The sequence below is a fragment of the Pelophylax lessonae genome, assembly GCF_965119305.1.
Source record: "Pelophylax lessonae genome assembly, chromosome: 12".
Taxonomy (NCBI): Eukaryota; Metazoa; Chordata; class Amphibia; order Anura; family Ranidae; genus Pelophylax; species Pelophylax lessonae.
In genome coordinates, this window is record NC_138779.1 from 195,304,551 (window position 1) to 195,316,600 (window position 12,050).

Sequence of the window (12,050 nt, forward strand, 5' to 3'; positions counted from 1 at the left end):
CTGAGCATTAGCGACATCTAGTGTCCTATTTGTGAACTGCAGTTAATCTGCTAAACTGAAAGCTGTTGTATCTCCAACAATTTGACCTGCCTGTTTTAGGAGTTCTTTGATGCTGATCTTTGGCTGTTTTTCTTTCCCAGTCATTCCATCTCATGGCCTGAAGATGCTGTGGGTACCAACCTCCATCAGTGTCAATCCAGGTGATGATATAGAGATTCCATGTAACTATGAGACACAACCTGAAGAAAAGGAGGAAATCACCTGGTTCCTGTACACAAACGTAGTGAAGAAATCTGAAAAACATACTTTGTACTATCAAGAATTACAAAACTTAACAGACAAGACAAAGAATCTGCAGATTAAGACAGTAACGATGAATCACAGTGGCTTATATAGGTGTAAGGTGACTGTAAATGGTACAACGTACAATTCCTGTGGGACCTACCTGAGAGTGAAAGGTAAGTCCAAAACAAGACACGGGTAAGGACTGGTGCTAAGCGAACAAACATTGCTCTGACTTGTAGTGTACGTCTCCCTCTCTTCCCCTTTTTAAAGATGAACTCCAGGCAAACCCCTAAATAGAATAAATGCATATATGGAAGCTGTTTTACATGTACTGTATTTTCTGGCGTATAAGACTACTTTTGAACCTCAAAAAAATCCCCCAAAAATGGGGGTTCGTCTTATACGCCGAGTATAATATCTCCAAGGTAACCTAAGTATAAGTATTACCGGTAGATGAAAATTAGGGGGGTCGTCTTACACGCCCAGTCGTCTTATACGCCAGAAAATACGATATTATTATCCATCCAATATTGAGATCTATACAGCACAGCCCATTCTGCATTTCAGTAACACTTACAGTTCTTGTCCTCCTTTCCCAGGCTGTGACTGGATATCCAAATGAGAACCATTTAGAGTTGTATAAAGTACTCGAAACCCATACTTGAGTAAAAGTACAAGTGCTCGATCAAAAAGTGACTTGAGTAGAAGTACTAAAGTATTCAACATTTTTTGTACTTAACCACTTACCGCATTCTAACGTACCCGTACGTCGGGTAACTTTGCGGGGTTATACCGGGATGATGCCTCTAGCTAGACGCATCATCCCGGTACCGTGGTTTGAAGCCTACGGTCGGCTTTCCGCCGGTAACGACCGATGCGGCTCGGGAGCCGCTCGATCGTTACCCGGGTGAGCGGGAGGGGACGCCCCCCCCCCTCCTGCCGCCTTCCGTGGCTTTGCTCGTCCGCCGGCTGGATGGAGTCCCGATGAATGCCGGAAACGGCATTGATCGGGTCTCCGATGACGTAACCCGGAGGCGGCGTCCATGACGTCACTTCCGGGTTACTGTGCTGCAAAAGGCGGCAGATTTGAAAAACGGCTGTATGCAAAAATGCCATTTTCGGCGTTTTGCATACAAGGAAGTGTAGTGGAGGGGTTTGGGGTCTTTTAGACCCTCGATCCCTCCATAAAGTGTACCTATCACTACATATTGGTGTCACAAAGGATGTTTACATTGCTTGTGACAGCAATAAAAGTGATCAGATTTTTATTTTTTTTTTAAAAACCTGTAATAAAGTTAAAAAAAAGAAAAAATAAATAGGAAAAAAAAAAAAAAATTTTAGCCGCCCCGTCACCGTTAGCTTGCGCACAAAAAAAACGTATATGCAAGTCGAGCCGCAAATTAAATCGCTGTTCAAACCACACATGTGAGGTATCGCCGCGATCGCCAGAGCGTGGGCAATAATTAAAAACAAAGAGCTACACTCTAACTCTAAACTGGTAACCGTTAAATAAATTTAAAGCGTCGCAGATTGAGATCTCTATTGACCGTAGTTTTTCGCCATCCCACGGGGGGGGGCGCAATTTTAAACCATAACATGTTGGGTATCTATTTACTCGGCGTGACATCATCTTTCACAATATACAAAAAAAAATGGGCTAACTTTACTGTTTAGTATTTTTTAAATGCAGTGAAATGTGATTTTTCAAATTTTTTCCAAAAAAATGGCGTTTTAAAGACCGCTGCGCAAATACCGTGTGACAAAAATTTTTGCAATGACCGACATTTTATTCTCCAGAGTCTTTGCTAAAAAAATATATATAATGTTTGAGGGTTCTAAGTAGTTTTCTAGGAAAAAATACTGGTTTTAACTTGTAAACAAAAAGTGTCCGAAATAGGGCTGGGGCTAAAGCGGTTAAGTATTGCAAGTAGTTTTTTTTTTAAATTTTGCTACTCAAGTACTGAAAGTAAAAGTACAAGTACTGTGTTATGTAGTTATTAAAGAAAGAAGTCAAAAGTTTGTACATCATATTGTTTTTTATTATTTCAAATGATTAACCTAAAGGACAATCACAATTTGTTTGTTTCATATTTTCTTTTTAGTGGAAAGATTTGGTACAGCAGCTTTTATTTATACATACAGTAGCATTTATTTTGGTATGCGCTGATTTACACATGACATTATACACATTTTTTTGAGCTTCATGAAACCTGCCGTTCTGGCAGTGGTAATTTTTATAATAGTAACGAGTAACTATGCAGCACAAAAATATCAGAGTAGAAGTATTAAAATCATTGAAAAAAATGTAGTGAAGTAAAAGTGGAAGTAGGAGAAAAAAATTCTACTCTAGGAAAGTACAGATACCGCCTTTCGGTACTTAAGTACAGCAGTGAAGTAGTTCTACTTAGTTACTATACATCTCTGGAACCATTAGACCAGAAATTCTCAACCAGGGTTCTGTGGAGCCCTGGAGTTCCTCTAGAGGTTGCTAGATGTTCATTGAGCTGTGGCTGATAGACCCTCCATGTGATGATGCCTGGCTGCATAGTTCTTAGACCAATGCCACTTGGCAGAGCCAGCTGCAAAGGTCTGTAAGGATCGCATTCTGGTCAACACTAAAAGTGCTCGAGTGTGCGGGCGGAAGGGGAGGAGTCTACATGGTGCGCGAGTGAGAACTCGCTAGGGAACAGCTGCTCCATTCTACCATGAGGCAGCAGGTCCCAGCACCTTAGCCGCTACATCGTCCCCCTATCCTCTTGATATAGCATCACTCACTGAGACAGAGCCTGAGCGGCCGACACGGTCCAGGAGTGTACTGACAGGGAACTGCCGGACTCTGCATGTCACGGAGGGACTCATCCAGCCCGATCCATCCATGGCAGAGAGGGAGCGCGTTACAGTGTCACAGTGTCACCTGGCCACCTGTATTGTTCGGTCAATCCTGATGCCTAGCCGGCCCCCGAGAGTGCTCAGGACCGACGGCTTGGCCTGGTCGGGAGCTGCAGGGCATGCCATAGAGGTGTCGGCGTGTAGGATATCTCATCCCAGGAAGAAGGGAGGAGTGAGCAGCTCTGGAGTCAGGAGGTTCCAGAGACTTATCAGAAAAAGCCCTAATCTGGGAGAGTCTGAAAAGGAAATCACCCATTAATTATGAAAGTTTAAATATTCAGATCATTACAGATTTATCACAGCCCACGCTAAGAAGGAGACTATTGAAACCACCCGTAGAATCGATGCAAAAGCAAGGGATAAGGTACAACTGGGGCTTTCAAGCCTGTCTAATGGGAAGGAGGTATGGCCATATGTCGAGATTAAAGTAGAGTTCCACCCATTTTTAATGGGTTGGATTACATAGATGTATGTAATCCCCTTTAAAACGGCTTTTACCAATGGAAACTTTTTTTTTTTTGCTAGTAAATACCTTAATTTCTGCTTTATTCCTCCTCTCCTCACTTCCGGGTCCGATCGGCGATGACGTCATTCAGCGATTCGCAGTGTGTGCTGGGATGTATTCCATTCCAGAAATCTCGCAGGAGCTGAGCTGTACTGAGCCGTGCCTGGCCCGCCTCCGCCCCGCCTCCTCTCAGTGATTTGTACTGTATGCATTGTATTCAGGCCGTTCTTAGCCCCGCCTCCGCCCCGCCTCCTCTCAGTGAGTTGTACTGTATGCATTGTATTCAGACCGTTCTCTGCCCCGCCTCCGCCCCGCCTCCTCTCAGTGAGCGAGGACTAAAAGCATTATATCCTTTCTGAGCTCACTGAGAGGAGGCGGGGCGGAGGCGGGGCAGAGCATGTCCTGAATACAATGCATACAGTACAACTCACTGAGAGGAGGCGGGGCGGAGGCGGGGCAGGCACGGCTCAGTACAGCTCAGCTCCTGCGAGATTTCTGGAATGGAATACATCCCAGCACACACTGCGAATCGCCGAATGACGTCATCGCCGATCGGACCCGAAGTGAGGAGAGGAGGAATAAAGCAGAAATTAAGGTATTTACTAGCAAAAAAAAAAAAAAAAAAGTTTCCATTGGTAAAAGTCGTTTTAAAGGGGATTACATAGATCTAAAGTTACGAAAATGGGTGGAACTCCACTTTAAGATTCCCCGAGGATACGCTGGACTTTTGTGAAAGACTTGAAATCCCTATACCAAAAATGCCAGGTTGGTCCGACGATTTACCAACAGAAGAAATAACACAAGAAGAAGAACAGTAGCGGCTGACTTCAAAGAAAAAAAACGGAACTATTGGGCAGCTCAAAAGTGGTCAAAGGAAGATCATTAGGAAGGGGGGTAGGAAGGAGCTAGAGAACAGGAGATGGCAACCTAGCTGGGCTTTGACCTCCTTTTCCCTAAGAGGGAGAAGGAGGTACACAAGTGTGCAAGTAGAACACCACCCAGGGGTAAAGGAGTAGAGGGCAGGGTGTGCCCAAGGGGAAAACCTTTTAATACTCCAAGACCATGAGTTGGTCATATCAACATCATGGCAAGGGTAGAGAGGGAGTGGGTGGGGGGGAGGTGGGGGGTTGGAAAAGTTTAGATGGGAGGGGAAAGGGAAAACAAAGTGCCAACTCCACAATACTACTAGTCGATGTCGTCTCCCCTATTGATTTCAGTCATAGATTCCTGCAGAGGTTTTGCAGAAGAAACTTCCTTTCCTTCACTTTGCTTACGCCAGGTGGGGGTGGGGGCAATAAACCGAAAGAGGTGAGAGGAGAAGGAGAGACAATATGAATTGTCTGTAAATACTGTCAGATAATGTCAGAGGATTAAATACGCCAACTAAAAGACATAAAATATTGGAGAACCTTAGAAGTAACGCCTCGTACACACGCATCGATAGTTGGCCGATTGTCGGCTTGTTAGTATGATGCTTTTGACAACCGACTCCGACTTTTCGGCCGAATAAAATCTGGTGTGCAGGCTATAAAATTTTTGTTGGCCGTCAACATAGCGGCCGATTTTCCGTCAGTCAGTACAGATTTCGGCAGACAAAAATCTGATGAGCAAGACTGGGCATGCTCAGAGAAGAAAAAACACACGGTAAGTAAACCATCACATGACATCACTTCTGAAGTTGGTTTTTGTTGGCTGAGAAAATTCGTGTGCAGTCTAGAGCACATTTCAACCAACACAACAACACTGGACAAAAGACGGCCGATCGGTCGGCCGATAATCGTTGCGTGTGTACAAGGTTTAACTCTGCTAACACAGTCTTCTTACAGGAGACATAACTTGCACAAGATACAAATGTGAAAATATATTCAAAACATTATCCGATATGGTACTATGGAGACTCACCAATTAAGAGGGCAACGGGAGTAGCAATTGGCTTTGCTAAGGATGTAAGGTTCTCCCTTTAGAAGACATTGGTCGACCCAGAGGACCGATATATTTCACTGAAGGGACAACTACAGGGCATGGATTGTACCTTGGCAAACATAAATTGCCAAAATAAAAATCCAAAAGGGTATGTAAGAAAAATAATAGCTAAGCTGACTTCCTTTAAAAATGTAATTTGTTCTTAGCAGGGGATTTTAATTTCTGCATGGACCCATTTGTGGACTGTACATCGAGTGCTTGAGTGACGGGACGACTTCAACTCAGGAAAGTAAGGGACAAACCTATAAATGGGGAAACAAACCAGGAAAATATTTAGCAAGATTATTAAAAAATAAAAAATCAGAGAACTCTATAGAACTATATAGAAAAAACAGTAAGGGGGAAATGGTTTATTCAACAACAGAGATAGCTAAATAGTTTCAAAACGAATATAAAACTTTATATACTGTTCATCAAAAGGAAACACCAGAAGTAGAACAGCATAGAAAAAAAAAGACTCAAGAATATATAAAGGAATCAAAGTTGCCCAAAATAGAAATAGATATCCTATCAGTATTAACTACTTAAGCCCCGGAGGATTTGGCTGCTCAAAGACCAGGGCCTATTTTGCGATTCGGCACTGCGTAACTTTAACGGACAACTGCGCGTTTTTTTCCCCACAAACAGAGCTTTCTTTTGGTGGTATTTGATCACCTGTACGATTTTTACTTTTTGCGCTATAAACAAAAAAAGAGCGACAATTTTGAAAAAATAACAATATTTTTCAAATTTTTTTTATATGAAATTCCCCCCAAAAAACGTAAAAATTAAATTTTTTTTAACATTTTAGGCCAATTTGTTTTTTGCTACATATTTTTGGTAACAAAAATCGCAATAAGCGTTTTTGGATTGGTTTGCGCAAAAGTTATTGCGTTTACTATCTAAGGGAAAGATTTATGTCATTTTTATTGTTTTTTTTTTTTAACTAGTAATGGCGGCAATCTGCAATTTTTTTTGCAGGACTGCAACATTGCGGCGGACAGTTCGGACCCCTGACTAACATTTTTGACACTTTTGGGGGTACCAGTGACATTACCTACAGTAATCAGTGCTAAAAATATGCACTGTTACTGTAAAAATGACACTGGCAGGGAAGGGGTTAACTTTATTAGTGATCAAGGGGTTAAGTGTGTCCCTAGGGGCGTGATTCTTACTGTCAAGGGGCGTGGCTAGTGAAATAGCAGGATCGTATGATCTCTGCAGTTACACCAGGGAGAATGACAGGCGGCTTTGTTTAAATCAGCCCCCTGCCTTTCTCCCTCTCCAGCGGGAGATCGCGAGTGACCGGCGGACATTGGAGTGGTCACTCGCGCGGGGATGTCAGGGAACAAGCGGGGGCGGGAGCGCGCCTCTGGCAGCGCGCGCTCGCCCCTAAGACGCTCGTGGGCGAGCGACGTACCGGTACATCGCTTTGCCCTGAGGGGCTGACTGCCGCCGTATATAGTCGTGCGGCAGTCGGCAAGTGGTTAAGGACATAAATTTCTCAGGAGATAATGCGGCCCTAAAGAACGCTCCAACTGGGAACAGCCCTTTTCTGGACGGGTATACTACTCGTTACTACAGGAGATTCAAGGAAATATCGGTCCCGAAACTTTGCTCATATATGAATGAGATAGCTGAAAAGGGCAATGAGAGTAGAATCAGGCCCATATAACAGTACTACCTAAAGATGGAAAAGTTGCAACCCTATGTTCAAGTTAAAAGCAAATAGCACTGTTAAATGCAGATACAAAACTTTACGCAAAAATATTGGCAACCCGATTGAAGGATTTATTGGCAGAGTGGATCCATGCAGATCAGACAGGATTCATCCCAGGAAGAGAAAGAAAAGATAATGGGATAAGAACACATGAGTATGGAGTTAGAATCCGTGAGGGTAGAACTCCATAGGGAAGAAGTAAAGGGAAAAGTAATTGTGGGGGTTTGCTATAGGCCACCCAACCAAAGGGAGGAGGTAGAGCAGGAATTTATATCACTGTTGGGTAAAGTGGCAAAACTGGGATCAGTCATCATATTGGGGGACTTCAATTATCCCGACATTGACTGGGAAGAGGGGACTACACACTCACAGAAGGCCCGTCTATTCACGGAAACCTTACAGGATAATTACATATCACAGTTGGTGGATTCTCCGACTAGAGAAAACGCAGTCCTGGATCTATTGATCACTAATGATCCAGACTTAATCTCGGAGGTAGGAGTCCAGGACAAACTGGGCTCTAGCGATCACAGGATGATCACATTTAGCGTAAATAACAATATAACAAGGCAAGTGGGGAACATAAGAACCCTGAACTTCAGAAGGGCAAACTTTCCCAAATTGTGCTCAATGATGGAAAGGGTAAACTGGGACCAAACCCTGGGAACACTGACCACAGAGGAAAAATGGGAATGCTTTAGGAACATATTAAACAAATGCATCTCGCAGTGCATTCCTATGGGAAATAAATTTAGAAGAGACCAGGCCAAAACTGGCTGGCTAAACCGTAATGTTAAAAAACGTATTAGGGGAAAAAAAATGGCCTTCAAGAAATATAAATCAGAGGGCACAGTATCGGCTTTCGAGCAATACAAGGAGGCAAATAAGAAAATTAAATACGAAATCAAAATGGCTAAAATCAACTTTGAGAGACAAATAGCGGAGGATAGTAAAAAGAACCCAAATAAATTCTTTAAATATATCAACAGCAAAAAAACTAGGGCAGAGCATATTGCACACATAATTAACGATGATGGGAGGATGGTTACAGAGGACACTGAAAAAGCAAACGCGCTGAACGCTTTTTTCTCGTCAGTCTTTACACAGGAAAAGGAGGGGTACACTGACTAGTAATACACAGGACTTGCCGCTATGGCTAACAGAGGGTGAAATCAGGGAAAGGCTTGACAAAATTAACACAAATAAATAACCAGGCCCGGATGGCGTACATCCGAGAGTACTCAAAGAACTTAGTAAGACTATATCTAGACCACTGTTCCTGATCTTTGCTGACAGTATTATGACAGGAATTGTACCAGGGAATTGGAGGAAAGCTAACGTGATACCGATAAAAGGGCAGAGGCATGTCGCGGGAAATTATAGGCCTGTCAGTCTGACATCGATAGTATGTAAACTTATGGAGGGTATGATAAGGGACTATATTGTAGAGTTTGCTAAAAACAACAACATCATCAGCAGTAATCAGCACGGGTTTACAAATGGGCATTCTTGTCAAACCAATCTCTTAACATTCTACGAGGAGGTGAGCTGTGAGCTAGATAGGGGGAGACCAGTGGATGTGGTGTACCTGGATTTTGCTAAGGCGTTTGATACAGTTCCCCACAAGCGCTTAATTTATAAAATAAGGTCTGTAGGCATCGACCGCAAGGTTTGCTCTTGGATACGGAACTGGCTAAAAGGGTGGTAATAAATAGTGCATACTAAGACTGGTCTGAGGTGGTAAGTGGCTTCCCCCGGGGCTCAGTCCTGGGACCAACCTTGTTTAATTTATTCATAAACAGCATTGACGACGGGATCAGTAGTTCTATATCATTTTTTTCAGATGATACAAAATTGGGCAGGGCAATAACTGCACAGCATGAAGCAGATATACCTACAGAATGACCTGGGAAGCTGAGGGTAAAGGTGATGGTCTGGCCAAGCATGTCTCCAGACCTAAACCTTATTAGGCATCTGTGGGGTATCCTCAAATGGAAGGGGGAGGAGCGCAAGGTCTCTAACATCTATAAGCTCTGTGATGCTGTCATGGAGGAGTGGAAGAGGACTCCAGTAGCAACCTGTGAAGCTCTGGTGAACTCCATGCCCAAGAGGTTTAAAGCAGTGCTGGAAAATAATGGTGGCCACACAAAATATTGACTCTTTGGGCCCAATTTGGACATTTCCACTTAGGGTTGTACTCACTTTTGCTGCCAGCGGTTTAGACATTAATGGCTGTGTGTTGAGTTATTTTGAGGGGACAGCAAATTTACACTGTTATACAAGCTGTACACTCACTACTTTACATTGTAGCAAAGTGTCATTTCTTCAATGTTGTCACATGAAAAGATATAATAAAATATTTACAAAAATGTGAGGGGTGTACTCCTTTTTGTGAGATACTGTATATATATATATATATATATATATATATATATATATATATATATATATATATATATATATATTAATGTATATATACGTGATGCGCTGTCATCGGCTCGCTTACATGGCGATCACTGGGTCACGGCCAGTGATTCATGGCAGGGGCCCTCTGATCAGCAGAACGAGTGACAGGAGAGAGATATGTGTATATAAACAACAAAGAGCTCTTTACTGACAGCGGAAATGTGCTGGTTTTTGTTTCCCTGCAAAGCAGGGAATAAAGACTGGCGCATCCCCTAGTAAAACAGTACACAGCAATAACACTCCCTAGGCAAACAGTTACAGTAAAGTCATTGTGAAGTCTAATTTTTTCTGTTTTTATGTTATACTTACCTCCTCTGTGCAGTTTGTTTTGCACAAAGAAGCCTGGATCCTCCTCTTCTCGGGTCCCTGTCGTTTTTATTAGGCTAATAAAATGCACTGTCACTGTACTAATGACATTGGGAAGGAAGGAATTAACATCTAGGGTGGTATAAGGGTTAACCACTTCCGGACCGCCCGCCTCGTATTTATGTCGCTACTTTGACGTTAAATACCGGTGATATGGCAGCAGTATTTCTACTGAGATTAAATAACACACAGGTGGACTCTATTTACTAATTAGGTTGAAGGAAATTTGTTCCACTAGATTTTAGTTAAGGCTGCATTCACACTTGAGCGTAGCGTTTTCGCGTGTTTTTACCGCAATGTTTTACCGCGATTTTTACCATGTTTTTCAGGCGTTTTTTTCAGGCGTTTTTGGAGGCAGGCATTGACAGCTAACAGAAACGCTGGTAATCAGCCCAAAAAGAAGCTCCTGTACTTTTTTCAGCTACAGGCGTTTTGCTTCAGGCGTTAAAACACTCAGATGTGAACAGGGGCCATTTAAATGAATGGGGTTTTACTTGTTGGGCGTTTTGGAACGTTTTTTTTTAGCGTTTTTGGAGCAGAAAAACGCTCAAAAACGCCCAGGTGTGAACGGTGTATCAGAGTAAGACCCCGTTCACATTAGGTCGCTCCGACTTAGGGGGCGACCTGTGAAGTCGCGTGCAGCGCGACTTCGGCGCGACTTGCACGGACTTCACATAATGGAAGTCAATGCAGGTTGCCTCCAGATCGCCCCCAAGTAGTACAGGACCCTTTTTCTAAGTCGGAGCGACTTGTGTCGCTCCTATTAGAACGGCTCCTGTACTACACAATGGGAGCGACGGTGCACGACTTGTCAGGCTGGCCAAGTCGCCTGACAAGGCATACCAGTGTGAATGGACACTAAGGGTCCTTTAACACGGCACGGTCCGTTTTTTCATCCGCTCAGGCACTTTTTTTTTTAAACGGACACGGATGACACTTTGGAGTGTCCGTTCCATATGTCCGTTTATCATCCCATCCGTTTGTGGATGATAAACGGAGATAATGTATGTCAATGGGATTGCGGATGTCAGTGGATGACACCGCTGACATCCGTTTCTGCGTCCGTTCCATTTTTTAAACGGAAAAAAATAGGATTCTCTACCGTTCCAAAAAACCGAACTGATCGGAAAGGACGCAAATCGGATGTCAGCGGATCCCGCAATCCCATTGATATGCAGTTTTTCATCCGCAAACGGATTGGAGGAAAAACGGGCATATGGACCGCCCATGTGAAAGGACCCTAAAGGCGGCTGAATACAAATGAACACCACAATTTTAAGATATTTATTTGTAAAAATTTTTGAAAATTATTTATAATTTTCCTTCACTTCACAATTATGTGTTACTTTGTGTCGGTCTATCACATAAAATTCCAATAAAATACATTTACGTTTTTGGTTGCAATATGACAAAATCTAGATAATTTGAAGGGGTATGAATACTTTTTCAAGGCACTGTAAATCTCACTTGTGTACAGTGTTGCATCACCGTGCAGTTCTCAGCTAAAGTAGCGCAGTGTCGTATTGCAAAAAATGGCCTGGTCACAAGGAGGAGTAAGTGTTTAACCACTTCCCGCCCGCCCTATAACAGAATGACGGCGGGAATGTGGTTGTGTTATCCTGACCGGACGTCATATGACGGCGGCAGGATAACACAGCTCTGGGCGCCCCCCGGGGGCGCGCAGAGCGGCGATCGGTGATGCGAGGTGTCAGTCTGACACCCTGCATCTCCGATCTCGGTAAAGAGCCTCTGACGGAGGCTCTTTACCATGTGATCTGCCGTGTCCAATCACTGCTGGTCACATAGTAAATAGAAACAGCCGTTGATCGGCTTTCCTTAGTTCGTGCCTGACAGGCA

General features: G+C 43.3%; 1 protein-coding gene across 1 annotated transcript in view; it reads left to right on the top strand.

Annotated features, from left to right (window-relative positions):
* CD79A (CD79a molecule) overlaps positions 1 to 12,050 on the top strand; it is a 56,070-nt gene that overhangs the window by 7,133 nt on the left and 36,887 nt on the right. Inside the window, exon 2 of the mRNA XM_082273126.1 lies at positions 141 to 458. Within this exon, the coding sequence (XP_082129252.1) occupies positions 141 to 458 (318 nt within the window). The remainder of the gene's footprint in view (positions 1 to 140; positions 459 to 12,050) is intronic.